This window comes from Cygnus atratus, chromosome 3, assembly GCF_013377495.2.
Source record: "Cygnus atratus isolate AKBS03 ecotype Queensland, Australia chromosome 3, CAtr_DNAZoo_HiC_assembly, whole genome shotgun sequence".
In the NCBI taxonomy this organism is placed as follows: Eukaryota; Metazoa; Chordata; class Aves; order Anseriformes; family Anatidae; genus Cygnus; species Cygnus atratus.
Window position 1 is genome coordinate 92,747,104 of NC_066364.1, and position 19,797 is coordinate 92,766,900.

At 35.2% G+C, this 19,797-nt stretch overlaps 1 protein-coding gene across 10 annotated transcripts in view; it reads left to right on the forward strand.

The window, feature by feature from the left end:
- Positions 1 to 19,797, forward strand: part of SRBD1 (S1 RNA binding domain 1) — a 127,677-nt gene that overhangs the window by 69,434 nt on the left and 38,446 nt on the right. For all 10 annotated transcript variants that reach the window (XM_035559707.1, XM_035559734.1, XM_035559758.2 and 7 more), the window contains one exon: positions 5,577 to 5,659. In XM_035559707.1, coding sequence (XP_035415600.1) covers positions 5,577 to 5,659 — 83 coding nt within the window. The remainder of the gene's footprint in view (positions 1 to 5,576; positions 5,660 to 19,797) is intronic.

Below are 19,797 nucleotides of genomic sequence, written 5' to 3' on the forward strand. Positions count from 1 at the left end.
AACTGTCTCGTTTAAAGATTTTTGTAGTAAGTAAATAGAATATTGTCATTCATTATTTCATTAATCTTAAGCAAATAACAGATTATCAGTTTTATGGAGTTAAAAGTAAACTAAAATGTAACCTTTTTAAAACAAAAACCTGCTCACTTGCCACAGAAGAATTTTGGATGAAATGCAGCTGTTGAACAGTTGCTTAAAATAAATTGCATACTTTAAACCCACCAAGAAGATATATGAGGATTCAAAACTGTGTCACAATTCCTGACCTACTGAGAAAGAATGCTTAATGAAAAGACTACTGTACGTTTCACTGTATCCTTTGCAAGGAGGGTGAAATTCAGGTCAACAGGATAGAAAGCTTCCAGGACTCAGGAAACCTGAACAATCGATCACTGAGTAAACATTATTGCGGATACTTATGGAGAGTAATTGATCTTGAACACAATAATAAGCTTTATAAAAGGATTTAAATAAGTTGTAATGTTCCCGTATCTACCCTCATATGATATATTCAGAGTAATTACATATGCATTTATGAGTTAGTCTTTGATTACATTAATACATTATTCTTCTTTAATTGACATTTGCTGTTTCAACACAGACTTTTAAGGTGCAAAGGTTAATTTAAAAATGGGGGGGGAGGAGGATGAATTACTTGGAAGTTCTTGTAGCATTTCTCAGCTATATTTTCTTTCAAGAACAAAATACTGAGGTTTTATAATAAAAATACAGAATGTTCTTATTTGTGACAAAATTGATGTTGAACTGCAATAGCCTTGTAGCTTGTGGCTGCCAAATAGTTACTGGTTTAAAAAAGTAATTGTAAAACTACCCGCTGCCTTCACATCTTCATATTGATTCAAAATACAGATCAATTTTCCCATTCGTGAGGTAGCTACATTGACACAGTTAGTGATGGGGACATATCTTTATCCTTATATAAAGACCCATTTATATGTGTGTTTAAAGAGATTTCATCATCATAAAACTTGGGACTTCTGGCCAAAAATTATTTGCCTCGTGTAGTGGCAAGCAACGTTTGAATACCACTGTAACTGAATGAATATATATATATATATATATATATATATATTTTTTTTTTCTTCTTCTTCTTCCTCCACCCATAGTCATTTCTGGCTCATTTTCACAATTTCCTTATCTACAGCCGTTAAGTTTTCGCTTTATGATGTAGCTCTTGCATATAGCACTACAAAAAGAGAACATTTTAATATATGGTTGTCTTAACAATAAAAATTGGCAAGCTGCCCCTGAAGCAGGCACAGTACTTGAAACTATTTATAATATATTTTTGTGGCCTAGTTGACAAGATTTCTAGCTGTTCCTGCACCTTAAATAGTATGCACATCTGGCTTTGGCTGTAACAATTGGTTTATATCTATTCCACTACTGAGGAGAGGCAGGTAGCCTAATTAAGAAGTTAGCACTAGTTCTGTATTTAGGGCTGGCAGCTAATACAGCCTGTGTGTGTGTATATGTATGTATGTGGATATACATATATATACACACACACACACACCCTCTAGAGAAACAGTTGGAAGCTGTTATGTTGTTCTTCCCCCCTCGCTGTCAAGAACGGACAGTCTGTAGTCTGAAAAAAAAAATTGACCTAAAACTTATCAGTCTTCCAGAGTGGAAACTCTCCTTTTTAATCCCTGTGAAAAATCATATTCCTTATTGTAGAAAGTATTAGTAAAAAACAAGTTTAAATGCATAATGTGCGTGTGTGAGCAAAAAAGTCTTAATTTAAAATTTTCCAGTTTGGAATTGAGAGATTTGATCATTTAAGACAGGAGTAGTCAGATAATTAAGGACGTTTGCAAGTTCATGAGGGCACATCTGCTCATTAGCCACTAGGAAACAAAACGTTTTAATACAGTTCTGTATTTTCTATGAAGATTAGAGTCTGAGACTGATGTGAGTTGTACAGGCAACTCTTATGCAAGCTTTTCAGCCGCTGCACTGTTATCACTGGCAGGCAAAAATATTTAAATATCTGAAGGATTTGTCTTGTCAAATAACCACAGTACAGTCAACTGAGACCACCAAACAGTTAAATTACCTTTTTTAGAAAATGACAGAAAGGGTCCTAATGACAAGACAGTATTTCAGCTAATGTGCTTTCTGTAACCTTCTTTATTTCTCTTTGTATTTGGAGGTGAAGTTAATCTACATTAAAGTCAGAGGACCACCTAGGCCATCCTGTCCCCTCAAGCTTTTAAATTTTACATGGATTTACTGCATGGCAGCACAATATGTTGCTGTCATTCCAAATATTACAATGTTTTGTTCTTAATTGACAACTTGAAGAAGCTTTGTATCTATCTGGTGTGCAATCCTTTTCTACTAGAAGGGTGTCTCATCCTGATGCTAATGCTCTTTTTAATATTGAATAACGTTTTTCCCATTTTACTTAGAGTAGCATATTTTGTGAATGGTATCTCAAAAACTTCATTTGGTACTGCAGATAATTTTTTGAGAAACCTGATTTTCTTTTTTTTTCCCTGCATGCTATCATGGAGCTTTATTTAGTTGGTTGTTTGTTAGAAAAAGTGAAGCATACCTTAATAACAGTGGAAGTGAGAGTGCACTGCCAATTTATTTCATCGTTAGTGTTCTAAAAATTAATTGTTAATAGCCGTTCCTGAAATGGGCTTTAAAACATACAAGCAATTACCTTTAATAAATATCTGTATTACTGTAATATTTTAATCTGAAAAATGCTTGAAGTACAGTGATTTAATTTTTATGAGGACGATATAAGACCATCGGGTTTTACTGTCCGATTTTGATTTTGCAGTCTGGTCCACAGGGAGCAGACCTTGCATTTCTGCAGAGTCCTCATGATTTCAGCCAGGCTCTGCTTGCATTGCAAGAGTCCAGCCACATGGATCAAATTGCTGGAGTGGAGCCTCAGTGCCCCCTAAAAAGATACATCTATTGAAGTGTGCTATTAATATAACAAAGAAAAGGTGGGTTTGTCTGTGCAAGAGACAGTGGATGTTCATCTTGAGTCATTGTTGGAGTGAATTTGTGCCTGGAGAGAATCTGTACTCTCTTTAATGTTTTCCCTATTGTGCCATCTTTTATTTTAGTTTGAAGTGTTCTGGAGTAAAATAGAGGCTTCAGTGGAAATTTAGCAGGTCAGCTGTCCTGCTGGCACGACTGTAGGAACTGCATCCTTTAAACCATACAACTGACTGCTAATTGATCTTTACGCTTCAATATTGTAACTATTTCCTGTATCATCCAGGAAAGCACTTAACTATCTGTGTAATTTTATGCATGCAAAGAGTATTGCTGGCTCCGGTGGGATTACCGCCATGCATCTGTGCTGAAGGGCTTTGCCGGGTCAGGGCCTGCACCTCTGCTGGAAGCCTCGTAGGGGTATGACGGCATTGTCAATCTAGCTGTTAGGAAACGAAGAGTCCACGTTTTACTTTTCATTCAAGATTCCTTAGAGAAGGTTATGCTTGGAAATTTCCCGTAGCAGCATATCTGTGTAGTTGCCTGTTTTTAAAAGGTGTAATGAAAGGCTATGTGGACAGTGACATATGTTGCTCTCAGTTGTCTAAAATGTAGCTTTTGAAACTTTTCTATTAGGTTAAAAAGAAAATTGTGTAAAACATTCTGTGGATATTGAGTTTAAGATAACTTATGGCAGATAAATATTGTACACAGAGACATAAAAGCATTCAGAAGAAATACCTGTACAGTTTTAAATGTTTCCTGTTTCGTATTGATACTACTTTCATTAGTGTTCTGTTCCAGTTCTGTTTGTTAGGTGACTGGTGATAGGTACTACTAGTGTTTCAAGGAAATTAATATGATTATTGTAAGAAAGCATTTCTGTAGTAAGCTATGTGAGCTATAAAAATTGTACTTGCACTAGTTAGCCTTTTGTGATTTTTGACGAGAAGGCATATGTGATAGCCTTTGAATGCAGAACTTCTCTGTTAGAGAAGCAGGCGTGTCAGATGTCACCAGTGTAGTGCTCTCTGAGCTGAGCTAGCAAACTGCCATCGTCAGCTTATGGAAAATAAAAAAAGTATGAAGAGTCTTGTGTGGCTGAGCAGTGAACTTCATGCTAACTATACAGTTACTATTGCAAATCCTTCAAAGTAAATCCTTCAAAGTGAAATCTCTTATGATGTCTTCGATTGACAAATTTTGCAGTTATTGTTTGAGAATCTTGCATAACTAATAAATAGGCATTAGGTTTACTTTTTGGCTTCAAGTATCGGTGTTTAGTTGAATCCTTTTCCAAAGCACTGTGAAGTCATTAACAATCTGCAGTAGCGGTAATTGCTGTTCAGATTAGGGCCCCAAAGGTTATTAAGGCATTGGAGCTCTTTCCATACAAGGAATGGCTGAGAGAACTGGGATTGGGGAAAAAAAAGAAGGCTTGGAAGGATGTCATTGATGTGTGGAAATACCTGATGGGGTGGAATGAAGAAGGAGGCAAACTCTTCTTAGTAGTGACCACTGGCAGGACAAGAGGGCGCAAATAGAAACTCAGGAAATTCTATCTGAACATACAAAAAACCCCACTACTTTATTGTGACAGTGGTCAAACACTGGCACAGGTTACCTGGAGAGGTTGTGGAGTCTCCATCCATGGAGATATTCAGAACCCAGCTGGACACAGTCCTGGGTAACCTCCTCTAGCTCACCTTGCTTGAGCAAGGGAGTTGGATGAGATGATCTCAAAAGGTCCTGTTGAATGTAAACACATAAGTGATTCTGACTAAAGCTTATATATATGTGTGTGTGTGTATATGTAAAAGTAAAGCTCTGTAAAACTTTACACAAAACAAATATTTTATATATAGAAATATATCATGTATATAATTGTATATCATACAATCATATCCTCGTGTAATTTATGTCTTGTTTTATATAAACAAAATAACAGGTGAGATACTTCCAGTTTTCCAATTATGTATGTATTGTTGACCAAACCGCCAAATGGATATACACTCTTTATTCCTGACTTCTGTCTGTTCTTCCTCTGTCTCTTGATATCCTTTAAAAATGAATTTAAAGGTAAAATAAACTTTAGAAAAAGCGTCTTGGTGTGACTAATGCCAGCTGTGGGTGTGGTTTTGAAGGTAGTAGCTTTCAAAGAGCCACAGCCATCTTCTGTCCCATCCCCATTTCTGTCATTCTTAATACAAATGCACAAATGATATATATCTGTGATTTAAGGTTGAAGATTATAATTTTAAGTGCTAACTATGCATTTTAATATAGAGATGAGGGAGAAATTTACTGTACACAGTTGTGTTTACTAGTTCTGTGGCCTGAGTAAATGATTTAAATGTTGTGATTACAGTATGAAATCTTCTTAAGTCTTTGCATGAATTCTTCAATTAAAAAGTTTGATTAATGTACATTTCATCTTTTGTCTAACAGAGAAAAAAGATTCTATTATAAGTGATAATTTCCAGGTTAAAAAAAAAGTTAAATTTGTAAAAGGCTGAAAAAATTAGCAAAACCAGTTATATAATTGTGATTTTTCAGATAAAACAATATTTTTTTCTAATTCTATTTTTCAGTTTCCATAGCTAGACGTGTACAAGACCCATTAGCTGAGCTAGTGAAAATTGAGCCCAAACACATAGGAGTTGGAATGTATCAGGTAAAGTAATACATATCATTTAATCTCAGTAATCCATCATGATATAGAGCAACATCAAAATGCTTTTTTTTATAATCAAGTGCCAACTAGTCTCCTTTAACAGATATTTGTAGAATTGGTAGAATGGTAGTAAATGCCTTTGAAAAAGTCATAGAATGCCTCTTTTCTAATCTCCAGTTTTAACGATTGTGATTGAGACTCAGAAATGGCTGTAGCCAGATTTATAGTCTATTAAAAACATCAGATCAGACAGGTAACCTGATCTGTAAAGCCTTCTCTTTTTTTTTTTTTTTTTGCATTGTTACAGCAATGAGGTTTTAGCTCTTTGTGTAAAATACAATAAGATATTGATCCTCCATTTAGAAGCCATTAATTTGTGCTATTAGGTGCATTCCTTCTTAGAAGTTTGTAATAAAGCATTTGTTTTGAAGTTTTGCATTTACTAAAGTTGAATTGGAAAATGTTTGGTAGCTCTTCTGTACATTTTTGTAGGTTGTTTCTGGGAAGTAACATCTACCTTCAAAATGTGTTTAGAAAGGGAATGGTATTGAGAAGTGGTACATAAGACATAGTTATTTTGTAGCATTTTGACATCCATACAGGAAAGTGTTTATGCAAGTGCTTAATTCCCACCAAATAGAGATGTGAAAAAACAAAGCAGCAACAAACCCAGAAAAATTAGCATGTGCTTTTGTCTTTATTTTTGAGACTACAGAATGTAGGTAAATTTGAAAGGCAGGAACAGAAGTAAAAATAGAAAGCACAGAAGTGTCTGGATCTGTGCTTTCAGGTAAGCGTGTGAGAGTTAATGGGGTAGAATGCAATTAGCAGACTAGAATAATCTACTTCCACTGCTAAAGGTGGTGTGACAAATTTCAAAGAGGTGTGTATCCTGGATTATTGCATTTTTGTATTTTAGAAAGAACTGTGGTCAACATTTTAGTTGTTAAAGGTAGCAGGCAGCGCTGTTTTTGCAAGCTGTACTTGTGTTGCCGCAGAGTATGTTTTATGTATTTGTGTTCCTTCCTAATTGCAGAACTTAGTAAAACTAACTTACGTAATTAATCTTTCAGTATGAACTATACCATAGTTTTTGAGGAAAATTATCTTGAAAGACTGAAATACTGTAGAGTTGTTTAACTTATATATCTCTATTTCAGTAAAAGTGAGCTTTTAATGATGGCAGCTAAAATCAAGGTAGTCATTTGTCAAAAAAAAAACCAGTCTGAAGCACACTTGATTTCCTTACTCATGGAGACACACTGCTATTATTTATAAAATTAGCAGCAGTAACAACAATGAAAAGTGATGTAGATTTTTGTAGGTCTCTGTTTTAAGGAATAAAGTTTTAAAAAAAATCTTGAAATGCTATGTCCTAGTCACAGCCCTTTGAGTAGAAGTTGGTTGTTTTAAAACTAATTTTTTTAAAAAATCAGTACCAAAACAGCATACCTTACTGTTTGAAGTATACTGTGGATTACTGTGTGTAATTTGCGTTACTTGGCCAGGAGGTACTGATTTAGATATACACTATCTACTGTGGCCCGTGTGCATGTTACAGAGAAGCATATGTTGAAAGCTAAAAGGCATAGAGTTGGTAGTTGTATGGGTTTGGGAGCATAATATCAGGTAGATATTGCAATGACCATATTGTAGCTGTTCACTTTAGCCTCAGTGGCTGAAGCCAGCATGATTTACTTGGTACAGGCTAACAGGGTAAGTACCAACTCAGGAAATTGAGTCTGGTCAGTTGTGATTTGTGTTAATTTATTTTAGATGACAGAAAAAAAAAAGAAGAAAAAATGAAGTTTGTACTTCACCACCGGATTTTATTCTTCTTTCAAGTTATGATTCTGAGTTTGTGCAGTACCAAGAAAATCTGTTTTGTCAGAGAAAAATAAACAGGCCCCCAGTCTCCTAACAGGTACTTCCTTTAACAAAGAGAAGCACCACCTGATTTATTAGGGTCTCTCACAGACTAAAATTCCAGTTGCCTAAAGGTCCTTGTTTTCTTTTATCTTTATCTCATTAGGAAAATCGTTCTTTCCTCCCAGACAAGAACCTAGCCAAAATTAATTTTTCACCTTCAGTTCATATTAGTATGATTTCTTCTGTAGTTGAACATGAGGATGATGCTCAAGCTCTGCCTGATGTGGAATATGTTTGCCTTGTCACCTCCCAGTGCCAGTTCAAAGCTTAATTCATATCAGGAAAGTAGTTAGTGGCTCAATACGTTATTACACTGCAAACTGAATTTTTGGCTGATGAATCACCACTGTAATTGTAATGTGCTTGGATGATGTAGATAAGAGCTGAGAACAAAGCTGCTTCACAAAGGTTGTGGTTAGAGAATTGAATTCCAGAGCAAAGAAAATGGATTAAAAAGAAAAAGAATTGGGGGGTGGGGGGTGGTGGGGGGGGTGGAATCTTTCCTCTCAAACAGAAACCAGCTTTTCATATGAGAATAAACCAGCACTGGAATAAACATTCTGTTCACTATTCTCTATCAAAGACAAATAACTTCAGGTAATAGGGGAATTAAATTAATAAAACTTTAAAAAGTCAAAGCTTGAATCTGCATTATAAGGCAGAGAAGGGAAGAAGAATGCGAAGGGACAAGGTTAAGTTTGGCTAGTTCTTTGCTCTTGGTTTGATGTGCAGAATTGCTGGATGCTAGAAAAATAGTAACCTCAGCAGGGAAAATACACATCATGGTGATGGGAGCTCCACCTCACCTGTAGTCTAGGAACGCAAGGTATGGTATGTGTTGAAGGGTCAGAATTTTTAACAAGTCGTGTCAAATATTAAAAAATGTTTGGTCTTGAAAACGCAACATCCTATTTGGTCTTTGTAGGTTTTGGAGTGCAAAAAATCTCTCTGTGATATATTTTTGAATGCAGTAACATTTGCGATTTAACACCTTTGGAAAATTAACATCCTAAAAGGATGTTAGTTATAATGTATGCAGCTTTATAACCTCTGAAGTGCTTGATTCCAGATGTAGCTGGAACATTTTTGTCAAAAGAAATAAAATTTGTGACTGATACTCTTAAGGAATGGCTCCTTCAGGAGAAAAAAAAAATGTTGAGCTAATTCTTATTTAAGTTTGTTAAGCTAATTCTTATTTATGTTGCTGGAGGATCCTGACCAAAAGGGTCAGGCTAATTGGAATACCTAATAATACGAGTTTAAAATTTGGAAATGCCTATTCAATTCCTTCTTGTCCTTTTTCCTTATCATGTTCCTCTCATTACTGAATTGTATCAGCTTTGCATTTGATTAACTATAGGACATTTTATTATTTCAGGTAAAATTTGATAGGCATTTTAGTTGTGTGTTTGTTGTTTTTTTTGTGTTTTTTTTTTTCCCCCAAAAAAAGATGGGTGCTTTGTGTTAAATGACAACACAACTAGAGGAAACACTTATAATCAGATATGCATCCTCCTTAGTAGGTCTGGTTGTATCTTAATTATGTTTTTTTTTGACGGTAGTATTTCAAATTTTATTACTTTTCTGAGCTCCCATCATGAAAATTATTTACTTGAGGCAAACTGACTGTACATTTAATAGTTTAATGCTTAATCATTTTGGAGATATTTGGGAGGCAAACTATAGCAAGGCTTTAAAAATACAGGAATCAAAGGAACTTCTAGGGTATCTCTGAGTCCAAGAGTAAGATCAATTTGGTCAGCCTGATACAACTGTAGGCTGAACAACTCTATGCATTATTTCCATTTGCTGTCTTTTGCACAAGAAAAGATGACTTGTCCCTTGCATTGCAGGTGTTTGTCAGCCCATTTTTAGAAAACCCCAGCAAAGGTGTCTGGGTAGCTTTATTTAAGTCATTCTGAGGCTTACCAAACTTAATCATTGGATATATTTCTTCATTATCTAATTCAATGTTCTGGATAAATTAAATATTGTTGTCATGTTTCTCTAACAGAGGAAACTTGAAAATTAGCTTTTTAATAGGAAACTGCTAATAAAAAAAGCTGTGAAGTAGCTGGTGAGTACAATCGTCGTAGTCTGAACATTGGCCATCACAAAGAATTGATACCCAGCTTAAGAAAAGCTTCATCATTGTTTTTCTGTAAAATATGTAGAGTTTTTAATGATGATATACAAGAGACATTTCCTTTTCGTATCTGGTTTTGATTATAAATCCTTTGCATGTTATGCTGTTATTTAATAACATGGAGCAAAGTACTGGAGCTGGCTGCTCCTTCAATCAGATATGCACATTTTTTGCTATTTAAGAACTTTATTATTCTTCTTTATTTTTTGATTAATTGACCCATAGTGTATTTGAATTGTTAAGTGTATTACTTGGATAGCATAGGAGAATCACTCATGTATGATGTGAGAGCATGATGACATATGATGTGCAAGAGAGTAGGTTTTTTAATCTCTGAGGCGTGATTTTCAAAGCAACCTTAAACTTGAGCTTGCTTTATTAAGCTTATTAAAACAAATTTGTGTTGGTTTGCAACTTAGGTTTTTGTGATTAAGAAAAAGGGATGCCTTCTTTATTAGGTGAACAGTGCTTTATATTGTGTGATTCACGTAGCTCCTGTGGAAAACTCCGTTCAGTAGGAACGTTGTTTGCTGGTCTGAACTGCAGACTTCAGGTTTCAACACCAAGTTGAACAGCCTGTCTACAAAATGCTTCAGCATTCTTTTTATATTACTACACTGAATTTATACATGCAGTTAGGCACAGAACTGGATCTCCTATGATATAGTTGCAGTTCTGAGCTTGCTTATATTGTGTGTCTTTTTTGTTTTTGTTTTTTTGTTTGTTTGTTTTTTGTTCTTTAACTGGAATGGTGCATAAAGAGAACTTTGCATAAACAGTAGGTGTCTAAGGATACCAATGTTCAGTTCTGTATATGTCACTTAATAAGGGTGGTCTGATTACTGTGACGTAATTAATATCACACCTTTTTGACAGCATATGACAACTGTTTTATTACAAATGTACTTCAAGTTGAAAAAAATAAAAATATGAAATATTATGTTATTTTATATTATTATATTTATATATTATTATATTATATATATATTATATTATTATATTTATATATTATTATATAGATATTATATCTGCCACTGTAGGGTAGGTATGAGGAGAGAAACTGGCTACTGATATTAAAGAACCTCGTAAACAACATAGACTAAAGGATATGTTGTCAGTATTGTTTTTTAAAAAAAAAAAAATACAGTGGCCCAGAATTGTCCAGTTACTTCCTCTCTATTAGGTCTCATCTCTGAACAAATTCACTGGGACTTGAAAGACAGGCAGATGGGATAGTATTTCACAAGAATGCTCTTAGCTCTACTTCTCAATAAAGGAAACTTTAATCTCTTTCCTGAACCTCAAGTCTCCTGCAAAGAAGACTATTGTTACTTTTTTTTTCTCTCCAGCATAGAAAATACAGTTGCTTGCTCTGAAACTTGAGGAAAAAGGAGAAGAGTACACCTCCAAGTTTTAAGGTGTACAAAATTTTTTTGAGGGACAGGGTGTGGTGGTTTTCCCCATAAAATCTCATTAAAAGCAGGCAAAAATGTGTCTTGTCGGTAGGGAAAAGGTGTGCAAAGTAAGTGGATAGGTAGGCTGGTGAATACATCTGCTTAATTCAGGAATTCTAACACACAGGAAATTATGGAAACCTTTTGTTAGGATTACTTATCCAGCCTTTAGTTAGGTTTTGCAGACCATCAATTTGCTGGCTGTAGATTCTCTTAATTGTAGTGTAGTAGTGGTAAATATTAGCTTTGTGAGGAAACCAAGGAAAAATCATACCTGTTCTTGCCCAGCATTGTTTTTAGGGTGAATAATGCACTTTTCATTTTTGAAGAGTAGAGTCTTGTGAGCCAAGCTGTCACAGATCTTTGGGAAGAAAATCTTTGCAGACAGCTTTGTCAGGAAGAGACAGGCAGTAATGGTAATGGCTTTTGGATGCTTCCTCACTCCATAAAATGAAGTAGATTGTTTTCTAAGTAAGTTACACCTCTGTTGGATTTGCATAATTTAAACCAATCTTCGGCAACAGTTTTGCTGTCTGTGGAATATGGTTTATATCCTGTAACTTGGCAGAGCCTCTTTGGTTGGGGCTAGCTGTTCTCTGGCTGGCAAATAGCATAGCAGTAGCACAATAACGTTTAGCTAGTCTGTTGTGGCCAGTTACAGTGAAGGGAAAACAAAAAGGAATATAGAAAGAAAATTAATGTTATTAATGATTTTGTAATTACTGTTATCTCCAAGGAAACATGCCGGTTCAGTGAGGTGAGATACTGTCCCTTTAAGGAAATGAAGGAAAATTGTGCTTGTGTATTTACAAAGAGTGCAAGAGCACAGCAGTATCACTGCATCTGCACATGTCACTCATGGAGCTGCCAATGGACTGCATCTATTTTTCACTGCTGTCACAAAAATGCATGCTAGAGAGCATTTGAAAACTGTCAGAGATGTTCCTTTGTAAGCAACCTGAACAGCAGGTAAATTTTAGATGTTAATGCTAATAATGTCCCTCTTGCATTGCTATTTATTATTGGAGAATTTGTATCTGCATATGTGTATTTGTATAGAGGTTCTGAGATTTTAACAGAAGTAGGAAAGTTTTTGGATGAAATGTTGATATATGGAGGTGGAATAATCTAGCATGTTGATAGGAAACAGCTGTTTGACAGATTTGCCCTCACTTGTCAGTTTGTTTCTGATTGCTTAATTACCAATTCTGTTAGCAGAAGTTTCTTAGGAAGTTTTTTTTGTCACCATATGAAAACAGGCTTGATGGAAACTTTCTCATGTGATTTGTGCTCTAATTGGATTAAAATTATACATCCTATATCCCCCCCCCCCCCAAAAAAAAAAAAAAAAGGGGGGGGGGCGGGGAGAAAGGTTGTTTACTGACACAGAAGTAGGTAGGAGCTCCTGGGCAGAATTCCTCAGGTATAGTGTACCCTCTGTGCAAGCCTGTTTAATATTTCAGATTGAATTGCCTTTCTGTAAATGTATTTGGGCAGAGCTAGTTCAAACACAGGTTAGATGAGTTATGAGCCAACAGGGTGGATTTAAACTCCTCTGAGACACTGTTCTGTTGCAGAAACCAAGTGGCAAGAGGAGCAAAATGTGAGTTGCAAAGCTCGGATCTGGCAAATCACCTCGATGTGGCTCTTCTTTGCATCTGTTTGGAAATACTTAATTGACTAAAAGCTGGATGATGAAGCCTGTCTTTTCAAAAGTACCTTGACTGAACAGTTTCCTAAATGTGTGAGATGCTATTGGGTTTCTGGTTTACATTTAAAGTGTTTAATAACCGTAGGTAAAAATACACAATTTTAACAATGAATAATTGTTCGACTCCTTTCACCTCGGAGTTTAAATCTTGGTTTTAAATTTTCATAACTTCTTTACAATTTTTGAAACGTTCTTAAAAATACCACAGGAAAATAACAGCCAGAGCACCACAGATTACTCTTGGAATTATCTATATCCCTGTTGTGATATTTGTATTCATAGAACTTGTGCTTCAAGCCCATCTTTTATTTGAAGAAATTTAAATCTCTTAAGGCGCTGTTACAAATTCTAGTCAGATTTTAGTGTAAACATTATAATGATGAAATTGATTGAACGATGACTGTAGTGAAAGCATCTCCTTTTTGATGAAAGGCAGGTAAAAGTGGCAGTTGAGATGTGAATCACTTGCTTTGAATGAATGTGGGGGGGTAGACTTAAACATCTTGCATGTAAATATTATTTGGTAGTGGAATTCCGTGGTTACTGTTTGCTGTGCAGTGGTCATATGTTGCATCTGTTGTTTTGGTTTCACGAATTAACACTATATTCATTTGACTCATAAGGGAAAATGCTAATATTATCATACTTCCAGTTTAGTTTGTAGAACAGCAGCTGTTGACTTGATATCCAAAACACTGAAATGAGGAATAAATTCATATTCACTTTCAGGAGGAGTCCATAACTGGCGTTGAAAGTCCTGATGACAGTTTAAACCTGTAACCTGTTTGTTAGTAATTGTTAATAACTGTTTTAATGGTAAATATGTAAAATAAGAACTGGTATGCTTTTCACTGAAATACATCTTAAAAACACCTTTTTTTTCTTAGTTTGAATAAATTGCAAATTATATAATGCTGCAAGAACTATTTCACAGGTTCATTGAGCTTTGGTTTTATTTTTCACATTAACTGTTTACTGGAAAATGTGAAGATCTGATAAAAATTGTACAATTAAGGTTTATGTTCTTGTTCAGTGTTTATGTATTTGTTTAAATTTTGGATCTGTGATCAAAATTCCCTTAAGATGGATTAAACTTAGTGTAAAATGCATTCAGTGTTGCTGTTCGTCAAAAGAATCATTTGACAGTTATTTGTCAATCCTTTGATATCATCAAAAATTGTACTTTTGTTTCAGCAAGAGACATTATAAAATGCAAGATTGCTCTGTTTTTTTTAGTTTGTTGCTTTTTAGATTTTATCTTGCTAATAACACTTTTTTAACAGTTTTGAAAAAATCATCATTTTAGAAACTAAAATCATGTTTTGCTAAACAGTGATTAATATCTGTGACCTTTATTTTTGGATCAGGAACATAAATATACACTTTTTTCTGTGTCAGTCATTGTCTAAGATTTCATCTTTGTTCTGCTTTCCATTACATACCATGAATTATATGAAATTAATTTAATCGCTACTCCAAACAGAAATTAAATGTGCCCTAATCCGGAGTTACGTTGTTTGCTTTTACAACTGTAAGTCATAAGTAATTAATTTTCCTTGGAAAATTAATTCACTTACCATTCCCAGTAGCATCATATGTTGACACAGGGTTATAGATAGTTTAATATTTTTGTTCAGCATGTTGGCCTCAACTTTGGAAGACCTTAAATCAAAACAAATTCAAATTTACTCAACGGTATATAATTCAGGGTTATTTGAAGTGAATGTTGTCTTTATTGCTGTCAACCAGCTGATGATGATGATTCTGAAATTATATCGAGTCTTCCAAAACCCTAAAGTCCATGGACAGATGTGAGGTATTCCCTTAAAAGTAAATAAATAAATAGTTTCACTCAAGACATGTGAATAACGTGGCCAATGGAATACCATCAGTAGTAGAAAACTGGAGCTCCTCAGAGGATATAACTCTTTGTAGGACATGACATATTGCAGAGTCTTAGGCTAGAGGCAGTTGTGTTTTTTGTTTGTAACATACGTTACGTTGCTTGAGACTGTAGTTGGGGATTCATTATTCCTGTTGCACTCAGGAATCTCTAAGCTGACTTAATTTGGAGACTTTTTTTTTCACTTTTTTTTTTTTACTTAATTTGACTTCTACGTCGTGGTGCTGAGTTGGAACAGGGGCACTCGGGCTGCTGGGCCTTCAGAGCAGCCTAGGCCAGGAGTCTTCCGGAATGAGAGAGGCAGCTTTTAAGTCTAATCTTTAAAGTTTGCCAGGAGGACTTTTTTTTTTGTGTGTGTGTGCAACTCCATAAAACATGGTGTTTATTACTTCGGTTTATTTTTATTTATTTAAGTCTCCCGGGTGAAACTCCAGTGATGGCAGTGTTGCAGTTCAAACAAGCAAGGCTTATTTTATAAATGTCCCTTTGTGAGTTGGTGGCTGCATTTTGCCTGAATGCAGGGGGTCAGTATCTGTGGCGTTTAATTTCGAATTTTGGGGGTGGGAAGTAGAAATTGACATTTAATTCCAGGGTAAAGTTACTGCTATATCAGGCATAAAAATATTATTGCATTAGCAATCAAAGGAAGAAAATAAACTATGAACACATTGACAATATACACTAGTGTGGCAGACCTGTGTAAAATACCATAGTAGATGGAAGAAAATATTTTTTCAAATGCTTTTTTTCACCAAAACTGGTTTTTATCAAGGCAGGCAGTAGAGAATGTAGAGAAAAGAATTTCACTGATAGAATTAGGTCCTACTATTCGGGCAGTCAAAAGTAAATTCAGCTGTACATAGCAAAATTGTGTGTGGATACAACAGTATCACACAGCACTTATTCATACACATATGATATGCAATATTAGTGAATGTTGGCAGAGCTCTCCATTAAATTCTGTATTTGTTAGTTTCAAATTCAATTATTTTGAGTTTCCTACTTCCATATAAGGCATTTAATGTCAGTCAGTCAATCTGGTAATTTAAAAGGTCTTAGCAGATAATGCTTGCTGGTTTTTATTATGGTTTAATTAGTTTCAAGAAGCTTCACTATGATATTTAAAAACACAAAATCTGCGAAGAAAATGTGGCAAACAGCATTTGGCTCTATACTTCTCATTAAGTCATGTGTGGTATGGAAGTTGCATCCTGCCTGCTGTGCTGGGCTGTTCACGTTTGTGTTCATTGCCTGGGCCGTCAGTTTTAACAAAGTGCAACTTTTACAGAGCCTGCAGGAGTTGTTCAAATCTTCATTTTCACCTATTCTCTTATGTGATGCAATATCCATCTCAGGAGAATGAGGAGAAAGCACTAGCTCTATCCTTTACTTACCCGTGCTTGCTGGAGCTTGTGGTGCTTACACACAGGAACAGTCTCGGCGTATTCTGCCCCATTCTATCAGCTTTCGTACTGCACTTACCTTTCTGTGTTACTGTTGTCCATGAAATGAATGTAAAAATTGTTGTGTAGAAAATCTTTTGGGAGCCAACCAAAAACTGTTGCTGTTCTTACGAATTTCTTGGCAGTTTAAGTTTGTGTTCCTTTTGGGAATATTCCCATTCATTTTATGATGACAGTGATTGTCTAAATTTGCAAGAAAAATGAAGTTAAAACAATTATTGTTTAAAAAAAAAAAACCTGCAGAAACTATTTCAGGCAAAATTTATATTTTGAGCTTGACTGTACTTTTTGGATTAGAAAATTCACAGTTGGCACTAATTGTGAAGCAAACATTGAGCTGTGAAATACAATAGGAAAATGCCCAAGAAGCATGAACAAACGCATACAGTGTCTCTTAATGTAAGTGCCTGGCTCTTTGGAGGCCACCAAGAAGTCTACAGTGATTGACGTGCATTCTGGTGAAGCTTTTTTTCCTGTAGCAGTGTTGAAGTCAGTCAAAGCGTATAGACAAAGCTGAGTGAATACCAGTTTCCCCAGTACAGGGGCTATTTTTTCAGGAAGTCTAACTCAAACCAGATGTTTTGCTTAGACCTAGAGTTTGTTGCTGCCAAGCATCTCATCAGAGGTCAGAGTTCTGGGCTCAGGGCCCTGCTAGAATTCTTTCACAAATTGCTATTCGGTGAGGTTTTAATCCTAATGGAAAGAATAATGTGCTTGTAAAATCTGCAGTTATTACAAACACAGTATACATATTGTGAACTTCAAATGACTACATATTTCATTCCCATAAACAGGGAATGCAGATGAATGCAGTGTGTAATAGTTTTAGACATTCAAACTTAAACCAAGTATATAGTTTATACTACTGTTAACCATTTGCATTCTTAACACTCCTGTAAAATGAATAGTAATCTTGACTAAAAATTGGCAGCTCCTAACAAAACAAAACAAAAAAACCCTCCAGCACGTTTTGACTTGTAAGCCGTTTCCTGAAGTAAATAGGAAATCCTTATGCTTTTGAGTATATTCAAAAAGTACTCTGCTTGTTAAGGCAGTAGGCTTGGCACAGTTTGTTTCTTTCCTTCTTTCCTTTTTCTCTGTCTCAGTTTTTAAATAGCTTGGTAGCAACATTTTTATGGTCAAGTTAATCTTACTTCGGCTATTTATTCATACAGCTAATTATTTGTCCCCAAATCCTCAGAGTTGACATCATATACTCCAGCTTACTTAGAAACAAATGCTGGCGATACAAATTGTTAACAACGAGAACTAGCAATGAAAATTCTCCTTATATTTTTTGTCATCTTTTTTGGAAGCATTACTGATAAACTCCTGCTGTAAGAAAAATCTCTCAGGTAACTTTGGTGCCGTGCTTCAGCCTGCAGCTAGAGAAATGCACCTTGATATCATATGAAGATTAAGGTTTTGGATATCGTACATTTATATCAGTATGCTGTAGAACACAGTACTACAGTGTGACATCGGGTGACCAACGTTTCAGTACACTGAGGCTATACTGATGAGTTGTTTGAATTTAATGCTGTGTAGCATCTTAGTTGTCGGTGAATGCTGCTGAAGAATCATATCTGTTAGTCTCAATCTTTTCATTACTCATCAAACCTTTAATTCCTATAAATATGTTCAATTATTTAATACAGCTGTGCTTCTTAATCTTGTTACAATTTGTGAATTTTATGTAACTTTGTGTGTTTTGCTTTTGGTGAAAAATGTAACTTGAGGAAAAGGTGGTGTCACTCAAAAGAGTTAATGTTATACCATTCACACAATGATCATAGCCTGTGGTGGTCACACTGGGAAGGAGGCAAAAGTGTGTAAAGTAGGATGTCTACACCAATGCTCTAAACTGTGCAATGTGTTGAGGTGTTCATCTACCATGCTTTTTTTTTTTTTATTTATACTGTCATTCATTTAGTTATTTGGTTGCACCGAGAACTGTGTAATGAATGATGGTTTTACAGTACAGGTGTTCCTGGCTTTCTTAGGTGTGGGGGGAAAGTCTTTTAAGTACTGGTGAAGCTATTCTGCAGAGCTCCCTATTACATAAATATATTTCATGGCACTGAGTGTAGAGACTTGCAGAATACATCGGTGCTTACGTCAGTCTGTTGCTTAAAAAATTAAAATGGTAGAGCTGGTGTTAGGGTTGCAAATTAATTTTCAGAGACAGTATACATCTTTCAGAGAACATAAAAAATAGCTTAATTCCTGCCATATTCTTTAGAAATGAGAATGTGTCCAAAATGTTATTGCTAAGCTTCTTTTCCATTATAGTGTACACTCACATAAATAATATTTTTGCCATTTTTTTTTGCGTACACAGGACTTAGATTTGAATGTACAGAGCTGAATGAGAAAACTTGTTCTTTCAATGAATGGATTATAAACTTTAACTTCCTTCTGTTAGAATTTGAGTTTTCATTAACTGAGAATGTTTATTTTGTTTAATAAACACAAAATGGCAGAGATATGCTACTTTTGTTGCAAGTTAGATGATGCTAGTGCAAACTTCTGCCTCAAGGTGAGAAAACGAATATTAAACATGGATTGAAATAAATATGCACAACCTAATCATTCAGATGTAGTAAGAAAAAAGTGGAGTCAAGCTATAGTCTTATAAGAGAAGCTTTTTCATATTAATGAGTTTCCATTTGCCAATAATTCTGTCATTTGTAACTTGAATCATTCATCACCCCTGCAAATGGTTCTTTCAAGACGTTATTTGCAATTTTGTCTCGTGTTTTTGTCCTTGATGTTGTGAAAATGACCGTCTACTGTTACAGGAATGAAAAGAGATCTCATTCAAACATCTTTTGTGTTTCCACTTTCAGTGAAAAATGTTTTTCAAACCTGCAGCTGGTTATTTCTGCAGGAGTTCCCACTTATATTCAGGTTTGATTGACATTTTGAAATGGCAGCTTTTCATGAAAAGCTGTTAACTTGTAGAATTTGGTTATGGTACTAAGACAGACTGACTTTGTTCTACTGTTGGGGCCTGTCCAACCTAAACAGAACCTTGCATCTGAATTTAATAGTGCTACTCAGCATAGAGAGTGCAAGCTTTTTTCTTTTTCTTCATTTTTTTTTTAACACTGGCTTCTGATGTGTATTTGAACCTGACCTGATAGGTACTCATCCTGGTATCTTTTCTGTGAGTAATTGCATTAATTGACGTTTTCTTTCTTTCTCCCTCTTCCTGAACTATCAAGTTGTGCCAGGTTGTGTTTCCATAATTCAAGCGTTGGAATATATTTCCATTTGACATGATGAAAATATATGGAAAATGTTTTATGACAGTACAAGTACCACAGCCTGTCTGAGTTAAGATAAAAGTGACTATCTGCAAGTTTTGTTACTTTTTATTTTTGAAGTACTGGGGGTGAGGGCAAGCTTTATGGTATTAACAAATCTTCTGAACGATGGTTACTAATTTAATTTCCAGTTGAAAACTGAGAAAACAGTGCATAACATAATTATTCTGCCCTCATCTTCCCCAAGTTGGTCTTTAATATTA